This window comes from Trichoplax adhaerens, genomic scaffold (genome assembly GCF_000150275.1).
Source record: "Trichoplax adhaerens TRIADscaffold_6 genomic scaffold, whole genome shotgun sequence".
In the NCBI taxonomy this organism is placed as follows: domain Eukaryota; kingdom Metazoa; phylum Placozoa; class Uniplacotomia; order Trichoplacea; family Trichoplacidae; genus Trichoplax; species Trichoplax adhaerens.
In genome coordinates this window covers 99094-115341 of record NW_002060948.1, presented here as the reverse complement: position 1 = coordinate 115341, position 16248 = coordinate 99094, and the positions used below count along the sequence as shown (strand labels likewise).

The window sequence follows — 16248 nt, the reverse complement described above, 5'->3', positions numbered from 1 at the left end:
CTTAAATAGGCGATTGTTGAGTAATGTATGATTCATCTCAAATTCTAATCCAAGAAACTGTTTATATCGACCATTGATAATATTAATGGCATGTCTTACAATAAAAATTTTATAGTACGGAAATCAATATAAATGACAAACATTTTAACGTTAAGAACTCTCATGATGATGGAATAGTAATTTAGTAATTTAATGTACTTAGGAATGGTAGTTCTATGAACTAATTTTAATGTGAACATTTGCAAGTACACTGTAGGGCAGTACTGTACAGTAGTTTCACAGATATGATATTTTCATTATTTTCTATTTATAGTCTGCTATACGACCTTATCAGTTAGCAGTTCGATAGCTACATGCGTATATATACTTTTTAGTCTTAAAATAAACATTAGAGGATCCTACAAGAATAAAATGTAGTCAACGATCAGATTATAAATAATCTTTATCCAATTGTTACATTTAGAGCACGGTCTTTAGCTTGATTTCTTTGCACTGCAATTGATACTACATTGTTACCTAGATAAAAATCTGAAATAACTATGTTGATACTTTTATGCAGCCAATCGTTCTCTAACCAAGTATTTAGATTTGAATTCATAGTATTGGCTAAATGTTGAACGCTAAAAGGTATTATTGACTCTGATAGAGGCGTTAGAATTCCCTGTAGAACCCATAGACTGGTATGATTACGATCAACTTCTTGATCAAGTTTCTTCTTAGCATCTTGAACATGATCTACATTGGGCCATACTGATCGAATGGCTGGCCACAATTTCTTATTGTTTCGATTCTTTAATGATTGACTTTTACCATCATAAGCTACAATAATACGCTTATTTTGATCCCACATTTTGCCAATAATAACATCTTGTGTGAAACTTATGGGAGCCATATCATTGCCAATATGCTTCATGATTACTTCAATTAATTCATCATGAATATTCGCATTGAAATAATAAAAGTGATTAAAATCTAGTATTATAATTTCTTGATATTTAGAGACAAAGGTCTTTACTGATTGCAGAAAATTTGGTACACTAGTAGTAGTTAGCCACGTATTATGTACGAAGCGAAATTTATCCTTACTGCCTTTCTTATATTCTGTGCGTAAATCAAAATAGCGTATTCCATCTAAAAGTTGATTCTCGAACGTTTCTGATTGGGTTTGCGTCCATGAATCCGCTAAAGAAAATACCATATCATAACAAGCAGAATCATGGGTTCCAGGAAGGATTAGATCTCTTAGTTTTACTTTACTAATGGAGTTCTTTAAATCACTCATCCAGTGGCTATGATTGGGATATTTCATAGACTCTTTAATAACATATTTTTTGGCATGATAATCATAACTAATGTAGGCGGCAAAATAATGATGCTGGCGATCAAATTGAACACCTGTATTACAGAATCCAGTTTTGTAATCACTTACCCAACACCACTGATTTGCAATGTAACCACTATCATTCTTAGGATCATGATTATAAATAGCAACATAATCCCACTTGTCCACATCATGAGGATGATACCAGTTTAAATTAAACGTTAAACTTAAGTCAATTCCAATGTCTAATGTGTGCTGACCAGAAGCTGTCAAGAAAGGATAATGATTAGTATAGTTCTGGCTGTCCTGTAATTGTATAACACTTTCTTTGATGTTAACATCTTGAGGACTAATTCTAGGATGAGGCTGAGCTGCATAACCAGAGTCATCTTGCATGGCAGGCAAGTTGGTCAGATTATTATAAATCCATATGACTTTCACAGGAGTAAAACCAAATCCTTGCAAACTTGCAGGATTGCGTTTATAGGTATAGTAGACTACATAGTAATATAAATTTTGCCTATATACAACATCAGTTACAATGGTATTATTTCTAGCGTACTTGATCCAATAGTACTGACGTGGTAAATGATTAAAAGGTGATTTTGGAATCTTATTAAATACTGCTATAAAATCGAATTCCCCGGGCTGCCAAGAAGTATCCCATTGGATGATAAGAAAACTTTGATTATACGGACTTCCCCACTTTTGCTTGGCAACTTTCAAATTTAATTTTTCACATTGACGATGCATTCGATTATTCCTTTGGGTGTTAATACCTGATTTCTGAATTTCTTGACTAACAGATAAAGGATCCATTTTATAACTGACCTAGAGTATAATGTTTCAAATAGCATCTTTAACTAATCGATAAGTCAATGCGAATCGAAGCTTTGAAATGAGTGTACTAATATATACAATTTTAATTGTTTTAAATATTCAGATAGTGGTGGTTGGTATACTTACTATTTTGCGCAATAGCTCGTTCGTAATGATGCTTTGACCATCTGTTAATAAATTGGCAGCACTCTGTAAAACCATGTACAGGCGTGATGACATAAAATTGAATGCTAAATCAAAAGGAATGGAAGAATAGTTTATTAGCCGTATGCAGCTAGATTGCAACAAATGATCATAACGCCACAATAATCATATACTGCTCTGGATTTATTAACTATAGCATAATCTTATGTTGCACATCTATATTAACATCATTATTGTTACAATGAACATAAAAAATTGTCCAAGTATAATACATTGCTGACTACTGTACTGTACTTGAAAGGCATTTATCTTTTAGAATATACAGTCATAATAGAAACAATATCTTAAACTTTAGTCTTACTTACCTCCAAAGGTATAGGAGATCTTGTTTGAACTTACAGATGCTTTTCGAGCATATTGTGTATTCCATCTGAGCTGGTAATCCTTATGAGCTACGATAACGGCTTTAAAATTGATCTTGAATAGCTTTTCGTTTAAATACGGTAAGACTTTCAGGGAGGATAACATTCCGCTTCGACTACGTTTAGTTTAAAGGAAGAAAATAAATGAGCCAATTCGATCAAAAAATCAGCGAAAGCTATCAATCGCTGCAATATCAATACTATGTGATTTATTGCAGTTAGTACAATATCTCAAACGCCCCTTTAAAGAAAGTTATAACACACTAGAAGTAATTAAAAAACTCATTAAGGAAACATTAGTGGTCCTTGTACTGTTTCTGTCATACGTATAAGTTCATTAACAAGAATAAGTCAATGGCAGGTGTCTATCTTGTAGGCATATTTTAGGCTTTAAATTGGAAGAATAAAAATTTTGAAGATGGAACGCTATTTCATCAACATAGGTAAATGTCTATTTGTAGTCATAGCTTAGGATATAATTGAACTTCATCAGCAGTTGCTGGTGAACTAAATTTAGCGATTACAATCTGTCTTTTAGACTAAGGGATAACTTTGACAAGTCTTTGCCTTATCATGTGATGGGAAAGTATACAACCTATGAAAGTACTGGATGGGGAGCCTTGACTAGCGATTAACAATTCATTTTCTACAGTATTATGGCAAGGGTAGCATTTCATTTAAGGAAAGTATTCCTATGATTCTTGTAATAATCATATGTGTAATTAATCAGATTAGAAACTTGTCGCTCAAATTTTTGACACTAAACGACATTTTTTGTATACTACTCCTAATTAGGTACTAAGAATCAATTTATGATGCTATCCAATCTTTCATTACAGTCCAATGTGACTCGTCTAGTAGCTCTTGTTGCTTCATAGGATAGAATCGACTGTCACCATCTTATTACCGTGTCTATTGATGTTCATTAGAAGTAGTGCATTCCAAAATCATTACATGATCTACTTACGAATTCTTTTCGTCTTTACAACATCTAAGAAATTTTGAAGCTATTTGAGAAGTAAGATTGAAGCGAATATAATAATGACCGATTGCTAGATTTTTATCGAGGACGAGAGAGTAACGGCTGGCATTTTGAGTTGATCTTCTGCTAGCGTTACGAAGACGATACTGTATTAAAGTCTGATGAAAGTCCAAGCTACGAGTAATTTGAGGTTTTGACTTCATGTCGATACCATTACCATGAAGAATAATAGTATTTGTTGGAGATAGAACAGCAATACGTATAATAAACATTAAATTATATTGAAATTGGTTGATATCCATGCTCAAGTTGACATAATATTCCTTGGCTTTGATATTAGGCAGGAAATGGGAGCCAGGTAAATCATCCCTTGGATTATCAGTCGACATGATCGATGATCTTGTTGTTTCGACTGTTCTATTTCCCTTATAACCAAATGTCATGGTTGGTCTGATCATTTCTGATTGCAACCATAGTTTCATTACCAATATCATCAACAAAACCCCAAGTGTGATCTTGCTGAATGTTGTCATAACCTCTCTACGTCTCCGCCTTTTTATACGATCATCTAGTACTAAAGGAATAGCATCATCCATCCTCTCAACCATATCAGTCTTCAATGACGATCAGAAATGAATGAAAAAGCGAGAGAGGATGAAAATGCCAATGGAAAATTCTCTTCAAGTGGTTTACCTGCAGTTCTTTAATGGTGCTAAGTTCGCTGGCCGTCGAATCCTCTCCTACTGAAGAAGAAAGTCAATACGTCATGGCAAAGGCTTATAGCAGCCTGATACGCTGTTGTGGAACTAGTGGAACAGCTATTGACGGTATCAGGTAGGAGCTAGCGCTTACTGCGTTGTATAGGACACCGAGTTCAAGTTGGTTAAGGGGAAAGTGCAAGTGAAGAATTCCTATACTACAGTATCCTGAATAGGTTGAAGAGCTGTGATAAAGTGCCTTCAAAATAATAAAACAACTACTATAATGGCTTATAAGCTTTCTTACATCCATTAGAATTACCAAGGACAATTTAGCTGCTATCAGACGACTTCAATTATTACAACAAAATTCATATAGACAACTCGCTATCCACCTCCGTTCGCTACGAATGGAAAGAGCCATCAACAAGTGCTATCGCGTCGGAAGCGCCTTCAACAACTACAATTTCTTGTAAGCTCTATTAAATCAATTTGATCCATCTTACAACTGTCAAGGACTATCTAGCTGCAATCCGACGACCTCAAGTATTACAACAAAACTCATATAGACAACTCGCTATCCACCTCCGTTCGCTATAAATGGAAAGAACCACCAATAAGTGATATTGCATCGGAAGCGTCTTCAAAATAATAATAATCAATAACTACAATTTCTTGTAAGCTCTATTAAATCAATTTGATCCATCTTACAACTGCCAAGGACTATCTAGCTGCAATCAGACTATCTAAATTATGATGATAACATTGATATATGTTACGTCTAAAGCCTCAATATCCCCATAGACTATTACGAGCAATAGCCTGCCAAAGTCCGAATTAGGAGTACACATAGTAGTACAGTTGAAGAGCGACTATTTGCTAAAGAGAAAGAAAACAAACTTGATGTGCAACTAGCTGTCCACTTCCATTCGTTATAAGCGGAAAGAGTTATCAATAACTGCTATCGTATCGAAAGTGTCTTCAAAATAATAAATCAACAATTACACTTTCTTGTAAGCTTTACGGTATCAATTACATTTGCTCATAGCTAGAAAAGATCATGTCCAGCCCAACTTGTTCTCATAGAAATCTCACACTGTCTTACCGTTGCCGTATAGAGAAATTCTCTTAATTGATAAACTATTTTAAATCCTATTTTATTATAATGTGCGGTGAGCTATACAGCTCCAGGTTGGACCTTCTCAAGTGTAATATCAATTATATAACGTAATTCTAGGTCAATAACCATAGCAACGATGATCATTAAATTGCCAGACTGGCTAGTAAGTCTACCAAGATCAGACGATAGCGTAGTGTAGACTTAGTGCAGACCACCTATAACTCAAATTCTATCATTTATTTCCGTTATTTCCGAAGAATATAATACATCGTAATGATATACAATAAACTATTTATCTTCAAGAATATCCACAACATTACATTAGTATACTAGAACGAATAGCACATCTAACGAACTAATCGACAATATACTTCAGAGGAAAACATTCTGCTACGATTTGTAAATATACAAAAGGCTCCAGAATGAGATACTTATACAAGTATATGAAAAGGATTCTGTTATAGAAATCGATGGTGCACTACGGGTTTATAACAAGTAAAAATGAAGCAAATTGCAATCCAATAGAAAAATTTTACATTTATATTATGTTATTTTAACGTACTATACTTTACTAGCAATTAATTCATTTACATCTACTTCTCTATGAACCTGTTGATAAAATGATTCACTACGTATTTATTGCATTCTGCGCAAACCATGTGGAAAGCGTACTTTCACACCGATGCAAATACTGCATATTAGATTTAATTCTTTGAATAATAGATGCTTCCGTAGATTTTGCGCTCCCTGAATTTTCTGGGAACATTTTAAAGTAATTCATCACCTATCATATGATAAATTGGGTTAATAAAATTAAAAGTTATACTAAACTGGAACAGCTTCATACTAAACTAAAAATGCCATTGATGTAATAGTCAGATAACCCATTAACAATTAGTTTTTGCAATCCTTCTACCACAATCTATAGACATTATTCTCATATATACTGATAATAAATTCTAACAATAAATGCTTGTTAAGCAGTTTCTATCGATTCGTAATTTCTATTTGGCTGTAATAGTGAACAACAGTGTCATAATAATGAAGGAAATAATTTATCATTCTATCTAATAAAGATCTGGGTATATTATTGAAAGAATGGCGAATATAAAGCATTAATTTCTAGGCAAATCGAGAGTGGTATGTCAAAACATACCAGTAGGTCTTGCTAACTATGTTAATCTCATTCGTTACTACAGTTTGTATCTATCGTCATACTTACAACATTTAAAGTTGAAAAGCATAAGCTATTTATACGTGTATAATAATAATTTCTTTAAATTGTTGTATACCTGATTCAGCAGAAGTGGAGTGTCATAGTTTTGAGTAATAATGCGGACAATTGATCTTGTTGTCTTAAATCTACGTATTGGTTACGATATAAATGCAATAAAATTTTCAAATATCTATTTGCCCATCATACTTTTATTATGCAAAGTACAACAGTAATTACGAGAAGTATTCCAATCTGCACATATCCAGTCAAAGCTACTTACTTCTGCATCAAGAAGTTTTGATGGTCGCGCAGAAATTCCCAGGTAAAATACCTTCCTACCGTATTGCGATTAACATTAAGTAGAACAGTTTGCATGGAACTTGACGGAATTTTAGTTGGATCAACAGTATAATTTAAGAACCTATAATAATAGCACGGATGTTACCAACCATTCATGAATTATATGTTTACTTAACATAATTCTTCAAAAATTACTAGGTCTAAACTTTGTATTTCTCATAAAATCATTCTACATTTAGTCATACCTTCTTATAAGCCAAGGTATTTTTGTGGCTGATAATGCCCTTAACATAGTTCGTCTATCGGCAATATTTAGCGATTGTTTGTATTGCTTAAATAGGAAATTCCATTCCGTAGCACCACCATTTTCAATACCATACTTAAATACAATTCCTCTAATTGTGCCTTTGATACTACGATAAAAGTAGAGAATCATATAAGAAGTTCGGTCTCAGTTCAGTTGCATCATTAATGAAGGAAAATATAAACCATCGAGTTAATTTGTAATCTTCGAATCTAAGCATATTTACGTACTTATTGGCTGTAGGATTTTGCATATATTTCTTGAAGATGGCTGTGGCATTAGCAATACATGGCTTATAACCTGTACTACAAGCCATCTCTAACACAGTTGCTCGAGCTTCCCTAAAATTAAGATCATACGAATGATAATGAGATATCATGATTTTCCTGCTAAAAGAATCTCATATCAAGTTTGTATTGCCACTATATCAACTGAAATTACATACAAAATTTAGGCTGTTACTAAGCTTTATAGGATATGTTATAATTATAAAACGCTAAGTAAGATTAAAGTATAGGAATTCATCATTTACTCCTTTAGGTATTACACTATTGAAAGAAATACTAGTTTCAATATAATCATAATAATCTATTGATTTTCTTTTATATTGTAAATAAATAATAAACAGAAAGATTAGTCTATTAAAATTTACCCCGTGTACCTCTATGAACTAATGCTGAAGTAGTTAATATAATGGTTACAAAATCTTCGGTCTCTTTATAAGTAGAAATATCTAATGCGCCATATTATGAACTACCGTACTTGCTAAAATACTGGTATATTATATGTATGTTAATTTCTTCATAGCACAGTAAACTTCCAGTGCCTTTATAGTAAGAAAACCGTGTAAATTTAACTTTAAAAATTCGTTAGTTAGTCTTTTCTAAGTTTCTTACAGACATTAAAGTTCAATATAATCATGCTAAGCCTTCCAATGTCGTTATGAATAAAAATATTCCACTAAATTGTCTTATTGTTAATACGTCATTTTTCACCTACTTGTATATCCAGTTTCCGTTATCAGAAAATCCAAACCGATCGGCCTGTACAGCAGCTATTTTCTGAAAGTATTTCTAGGCAATTCAATAATATGAAATGTTATAAATCACCTACTGTAATAAATAAAAATTTTAAATACACCACTCTATAAAGTTTGAGCATAACAGCTAGGTGATTGTAGGGACTGCTTCTGAACGATACAATATGCCCAGCGAAAAAAATAAAGGTGTAGACTCATTTTAATCCGATACGGGTATTTATCCTAAAGTAGCTCTACTTACTGAGAAATATTGAAAGGATCCTCTATTTGATAGGCGTTGAAACATTGCAGAATAGTAAAGGCTAGTAACACCCCAGGGTAATTGATTTGTCTCTTTAAATAAATACTTGGTTAGGTTTAAAGGTATCATGTAGTTAATACGATAAGTCCTGAAATAATCCAATATACAAAACAAATTATCAACTATACATAAAACTTTCAAAGTATTTTGTGTCCTCATTACTGTTACGTAAAATGTAAAAATTACTTTTAATTTATTCTATCGATCTTACTGTGCAAGTTGAAAAGCATCATCCAACATATTGGCAATATCAGTTTCGGAAAATTGCTAAATATAATCAAAATTGAAAGTAATTACACCTATACTATTTATCACCGTATCTAGAATATTCTACTAAAGTTTTCAGTACAGATAGCAACCACTACAACTGACAACGTATTTGCATACAGTTTTATCCGTTTGTAATGCCATAGCCAAAGCTTGCCAATTTTCTGTAGGGTAGTTGACGCGATAGAAACCAATTTCGTCGGTATTTAATTTTATCCATGTATTTGCTGGCCAACCAATCTGAACAGAGGCTAGCAAGTAAGAATCAATAGCATTAACATAGCAGGAAAAAATCGGTGATATTTAGTAACTTTTAAACTTACAGTATTCACGGTAAGATATTTTGTAGCTGATATTACTAAAGAGTTATTAACAATTTCGGTAGCTTACAACAAATCTTATACTCGTGCAAATTCATGACGTAATTTCGCTAGCTAATTATTAAATATTAATAATTCTAATAGAATACAACAAATCTATACGCTAGATACTCGGTAATTTTAACTTTTAGAGTCTTTATAGCAGAAATATTTTAACGTAATTTGTAATAATCCATTACCAGTTCTCATGACAGTCAAAACTTAATAAATTTATTCTTCTAATGAACTCTTAATCTGGCTTTTTCGTATTACTAAATATGAGTAGCTTTTATGGAGTATTACTTATTTATAAATTATTCGCATATTACGTTCATAGAGAATTTATACCATTTTTCTATTTATCTAGTAGGCTATCAGACCTGTACATATCTTTGTTGTGAGCCTTTGCAGTAATTTGTTTCGCATAATAAATATTATTACTCCATGGGTTATTACCTGAAGTCCTATCAAACACCAGGAGTTTAGTAGTTTTATCTCCTGAATTGTAGTATCGAATAGGAATAGTCCATTTGTAGCTATAGAGGTAAGAATGAGTCAAATTTTTGTGAAATAATTACATATGTATATAACAGTATTACGGTGTACGCTATCATAAAATCCACTACTAAAGCTAGAGTAGGAAGTTGATTCAAGTTATTAATCAATCTTTCTTAAATATGGCATGCGCGTCATCTTTTTGGCTTAGTTTTACCAATACTACTGCATTTTAAATCTATTAAACAGCTTTATAAAGCTTAATAGTGCCTATAAAATTTAAAATCATTTGTGCCATTGGTTGTTTCATCTCTTAATGAAGCGAAATGCGTAATATTATTTAATCAATTAAGCAATCTTCTACAGTACTATATCTTGTTGGTTTAATACTGTATACAAGTTCTACAGCACTTAATTAACTAAATACCTATATAATGATTGTATAGTGATCAAAGTAATTCAACAATCCATAGCATTATCTCGTAATGAAGCAGATAGCCCAATAATAATTAATCCGTTAGGGCATTTACTTTGCATTTATATAACCTATCATCTACTACATCTTGTTAGGGTTCAATATTACAAGTGCTTCAATATTTAAATAACTATATAACAGTTGGACAATGATCGCAGCAACTTGAAATAAGGTTCGCAATCGATAATAACATCTCGAAATAAAGCATATAGCTCAATATTAATTAATTTGTAGGGCCTTTACTTTGCTTTTGCGTACACAATTTATAATACCAGCTATACAATATACAAAGAATTTTACCCAAAAGTTGAAGGATAGGGTGAACCAGGAGGGTCAGTACTAGGATTTAATGATGAATTAGTTAGGTAACGTTGCTGTGATATTATGCCCAAACCACGATTGCCGGGATGACGAATTAAAGTTACCAATGGATAACCCATTTGATATACCCAAGGACCCATAAAATCACTGATGTTAATTGGACTTTGAATTGCCTATTTTAAATAAGATTAAGATATATATCTATTAATTATTTACTGCCAATTAGAAATAGATGGAGGCAGCTAATAGTCAAATATTTCCTTTTTATCTGGTAAAGGCTATACGCAGATTCTATAAAATTTAGATAACGAATAACTAAACTAACCCAGTGTGTTATGATCTAAATTAACAAAAAAAATTTACTAAAATATTCCGCAAACAGACGGTCAATCATTAAGTTTCCATATTGATAACAACTTCATCTAATACAGCTTAAATAAGTGAGCAGTATTAAACCTAGACTATAAATCTATCTAATTTCGGTACGCCTAAGAATGCAAATTATATTACCAATAAATGATGCGATGCCAACATTTACTTACTCCAGATATAGCTTGAAACACTTGTTCTGTTGCAATATTACTATATAAATATTTCTTTAATAATGCCTAATATCCCAGAAATTTTAGATAAAAATCTTAATTTCAGATTTCCTTCGCTAATGTTGTAACTATACATTAATATATTGCTAATTAAGTACTAAAGTTGAATTATTCCTGATAAGCTATTAGAACTTAAATAATCGCATCTAATGAGGAAGGTGTCATTATTCCTAATTTACAGCCTGTATATTATTATTACTCTCCGCTATAATTAAAATAACTTAGAATAGATAAATTTCCTAATAAATAGGAAATCAAAACAATTACCTTTACTCCAGTATGATAATTCGCAGGACCAATATAATCACGTAACATGCGAAAGATAGATCCTCCCTGCAATGGCAACGTCAACAAAAAGAATCATATAAAAATCGATATGACTAATTTTATACAAATAATCTAGGGTGTAGTCAATAGTATTATACCTTTTCGTATGTAATTTTATCGAAAATGGGACCAAGATTAGGCGGTAAGACCAAGGGGTGCGAACTACGAGTAGCATCTACAAGCATTGCAACTTGAACACTATCTGTAACAAATTGTTGTTTCTGTGCAAATTGTACATGAAACAAGAAGACAGAATTATTCGAGGAGAATACTGTATTAAAATTATTAAATCCAACAATTTTTGCTCGAATAATTATAGAGGGTATCGTAGCATGTAAAACTTTGATTGAAATTGTCGCTAGCTATACTTGAAGATTTCTTCAGTAACGAGGTCTTACCAAGAAGAAGCTGGGCTGAAGGATAGAACCAGCATAAAATTGATAAAAGTTGCAAAAACTTTCAGTGATCCACATATGATTCCACCATTGTATGGTAACATAGTTTCCCAACCACTAATTTTTAAATTAAATCAAAGCAGATCAATCAGTAATATAACAGGTATAGATTGATTGAACATATTCATGCTATATATTGCCAACTATATAATTTAGGAGAGTACTGTAAAACAGCTGGGTTACTAATTAGGTTATGAAAACTCGCTCGTGTTATCGATAGTGCAGAAATGTTGCTTACCTGATGACACAATTCGTGGGAAATGATAACAATAATAGTTTTTAGTAATCTTGAGCTAACATAATAAGGATTATAGGTAAGAATTTCTTCCCGATATAAATTTAAACCCCAATTTTCCATCGCACCGGCATAAAATTTAGGAACGGCAACATGATCTATGTGTTGATGACAGTAATAGCAGTTAATTTACACCTATTGGCTCTAATTTATCTTTTGCTAGGTAAACATTACATACTATGTACAGATGATTTATAAAGGAAAAATCTTAATATTAGAATTCTATGGATGATTTTATCAGTTTACAATCATGACTTATCTAACAATTAATCTAACCTTGCTTTGATATGGGATAGGGAATTCCAAAAAATCCTTCATAGTACTGTGTTATATTGATGATGGTTCTCAAGGAGAAATAACTATCATTCCGAATAGATGGTCTAGACCACACTCTAACCTATTTATTAAAAAAAGCCGCAAATTTAATCGATTTCATTCCCTTACATTACTTCTAAAATATAATTTTAAAGAGAATTTAGAATCTTAATGTTTAAATTGATTATCGGTCATTGAATATCTGTAAATTAGTTAATTTGCACATGTATAAAACTCGAATGCTGCACTAATTAAGAACTTAAATTTTCACTATTGCAATTGCTATTTGATAAATCCATTTAGCAAGTAATAAAACGATATTAAACAGGATTGATCTAGTCAATTTTACTAACACGAGTATTTCTAGTTGTATGTCCTTCGACATAAGTAAATCCGTCGACAGCTAGGGCTAGTAAATACGTTGACATTATGGGAGAGGCTAAGATTTAAGAAAATATCGATTTAAAGCAATATGTTCATTTCTTTATATAACCTAGTGATAGTGTAATATACAGTGTACCGTAATCTTCTGTTTATGATAAATGATCATGTTTTAAATAATTGCATTAAGCTGCGATAATAGTAGCAAAAGTATGAAAGAAAGCCAACACACAGTAGATAGTAAATAGGGTACTGCAAATCAAAACAACGATTATCCAAGAGTATTTTAGCTTAGAAGCTATGATAAATCCGCAGTAATAATGTAAGAATTGACTTACTTGAATGTTCATAACGCATTTTATTGCCAATAGCAGTTTTTTTAGTAACAGGCATATTCCATCGGACACTATAATTACTTGGCACGATGATCGTGGCTTGAAAGGTTGCTTTCAAGGCTGGCTCATCAAAACAAGGAATCATTCTCCGTGTATAGAAATCCTGCCCTTGACTAGCTATTGCCCATCTAATTATTGTTCATCGAAATAATTATTCAAACAGATCAGAAATTTGAATACTGAATATATCCTATTCATAAAATTTTAGAATAAGGTTTACAAGCTGTGATACAGTCTCCAAGCTTCGAACTAAATCAAATTAAGAATATAAGCTATTCCAACCCAATTATGCTGCATTTTATTAGCTCACGTTATGGTGTTGACTAATAGTGGTGATATCTACCAGTAGCTCTAAATAGCTATTTATGCAGTGATATAAGATATTCCTTAAATATCCATTTATACTTCTTAAAAACATTGATTCTTGTTATGAATTGTGCTTATATTCTATTCTAGAGGTATAAATACCGCTGACTTTTACTTCATTTCTAAATTATTATAGTTATTATTGTTAGTGCCAGCTATTTGCTCTCATGACTATATGATAGCTTATATGTTGATCCTTCCTTTAAATACCCATTTACTTCTTGAAATCATTGATTCCTGTAAGGTGTTGCACATGTATTCTATTCTATACGTATTAAAACCGCTGACTTTTTACTTCATTCTCAATTATTGTACTTATTATAGTTATTAGTGCTACCTATTTGCTCACATTACTATATGACAGCTTATATGTTCGTCTACATAACAGCAACTGAATTTAATCTTATACACTTTACAGCTAGCAATGCGAATTTAATTTATCACTAAATCATGTAGGTATTATTAGTCTCTGATGATTACTAAATCTACTTGTATCAATTTTATTGAACCCTCCATCACAGTTTTATATTCCCAAACTTCTTAAATATAACTTCATATAAGTCTTCATCAACAATCCATACTAGTTTTACTATTAATACTTTGCGTGAATATCTAATATACCATTACTTTTAGCAGCCAACAAGAGTGCAAATTCCTTTTGTCAACTATGCTTGTAATATTTCTCCTAGCAACAAGTAAAATTATGACTGCTAAGCACATAGAAAGATGCAGCCATCATACCGATCTTTAATTGAGGTTATGTGGATACTACGTGTATTTCGAGAAAATTTCTAGTTACTCTGGTTATATAGCGGTATTTTTACTGCTTAAGTTAAAAATATTGGGATAGTCTAAGCACAATATTTAATGTTCTCACTACGATGATTTCGTGTTCGTTATGCTCTATTTATATTCATCCCTATAAACCGATCCTAGAAGTAATTTTTATTTGATATTATTCTATATTATGCTGTACAAAGGAATGCTAAACTGTTTCAAAACTTTTTTAGTGCTGTAGTCGCTCATTTAAAAAATAATAATATCGATATTCTACTAAACAGTTTAGAATGACTACGTAGACTTACATTTTTTGCCGATCTGATGCTCTTGTATACTGATACTTGTAAAGTCCTAGGAGATCAGAAGCCAATTGCGCGGTAAAATTAAATCGAATATAATAAGTTCCTGGAGTTAATTTGTTCTGTAGGACGACGTAGTAATAACTATTGGGCTTATAATTGCCAGTATCGATAACTTTATAGTATGTCGATGCACCGTTAAAGTTTCGATCATTGCTAACTTGCGGTGCTGATAACATTTTAATACCAGAAACATGGACAATGATAATATTGGTGGAAGATTTAACCATAAACTGAATCGTGTTAATGCCAACAAAATTCAGTTTTGTCATATCGATATCTAATTGATAGTAATAAGCCTTCGGTTTAATACTGGTAGGCAATCGAGGTTTAGCTAAGGCGGCGTACTTGGTTGGAACTGCAGTCGTTAGCGGCATACTTGTTGTGGTGATATTAGCCGATTGATTCCTGCCACTTGCTGTTAATCCTGCTATCAATCCAACACTAACTGCAAGAATGATAAAGACAATAACACCAATCGCCGTTTGCCTATAGGTAATGAAAAATGGCCTATGGGGATTATGGCCATCTGCATCTTCGAATTCAACGTAGGGAACGTCCGACATTGTAAACAATTTTGAGCATTAATAAAACCAGCTAGCGAATGAGCTCCTGGCGATAGCTGATGATCTACGCGTATGTACTCGTACGTGTGTTGTCGTTTCCGAGTTTGCAAACTTTTAACTATGTTAGTGCCAATGACGATGAGCTATTTCAATTCCTATCAAAATAGAATTATTCTGTAAATGATGACTTATCGTAGACCTTGTTACTCAGTGCTGCTAATTCTAAGCAATCAAGTGTTTATATCAATTTAGTTCCATCCAGGGATACGAAGGAATTGGGAACAAAGTTCAGAGTGCAAATACACAAGTATAGGAAGCAATGCAATCGTTTCTACCACGGTACCAAATAAGCGTAGGCTATCAGTACATCAAGCCTAGCGTGTAGGGTTTAGTAATACAATCGTTAGCTCACTCCTATGTTTTATAATAAACGTTGTAAGGTAGCTCTTAGCTAATAAATAAACAAACAATCGACACCATATTGTAATTCAAATTCTATTCAATATGCTACTTAATAGAAGAGTTATTATCCCGTAATTTTGCACAGTAAAAGAACTCTCAATTGCCGTTAATGATATTGCAAACCTACATGTTATCCAGAAGAAAAACTTCTCTTTAGCAAGTTCTGTAGCTAGTCAATATGTTTATTCTCTCATTCATGATGGGGGTAATTGACTTGGATTATTAATTAGAACGGTTCAATACTTCTTATTTTACACTTTGGTATAAATCGCAGTATCTCCATATAAATCATGGGATGCACTCGTGATCTCAACCAGCTATTGAATGGTAGGTAATAAGGC

The 16248-nt window shown here is 32.3% G+C and overlaps 2 protein-coding genes across 2 annotated transcripts; both read right to left on the bottom strand.

Moving 5' to 3' along the window:
• Nucleotides 1-442: 442 nt before the first annotated feature.
• Nucleotides 443-4152, bottom strand: TRIADDRAFT_57039 (uncharacterized protein; the record flags this gene model as incomplete). The annotated part of the gene is made up of 4 exons (XM_002113123.1): nucleotides 443-2152; nucleotides 2288-2391; nucleotides 2671-2843; nucleotides 3695-4152. The coding sequence occupies 4 exons, from the start codon at nucleotides 4150-4152 to the stop codon at nucleotides 443-445; spliced, it is 2445 nt and encodes an 814-aa protein (XP_002113159.1).
• Nucleotides 4153-5584: 1432 nt separating this feature from the next.
• TRIADDRAFT_57038 (uncharacterized protein) lies at nucleotides 5585-15445 on the bottom strand (the record flags this gene model as incomplete). The annotated part of the gene is made up of 21 exons (XM_002113122.1): nucleotides 5585-5640; nucleotides 6200-6311; nucleotides 6820-6889; nucleotides 7024-7164; nucleotides 7289-7456; nucleotides 7578-7688; nucleotides 8347-8420; nucleotides 8628-8775; nucleotides 8899-8954; nucleotides 9075-9205; nucleotides 9770-9849; nucleotides 10584-10777; nucleotides 11147-11212; nucleotides 11474-11539; nucleotides 11632-11754; nucleotides 11932-12045; nucleotides 12227-12381; nucleotides 12560-12680; nucleotides 12952-13037; nucleotides 13318-13502; nucleotides 14826-15445. 21 exons carry the CDS (start codon nucleotides 15443-15445, stop codon nucleotides 5585-5587), a joined length of 2877 nt encoding a protein of 958 aa, XP_002113158.1.
• Between the last annotated feature and the right edge of the window lie 803 nt (nucleotides 15446-16248).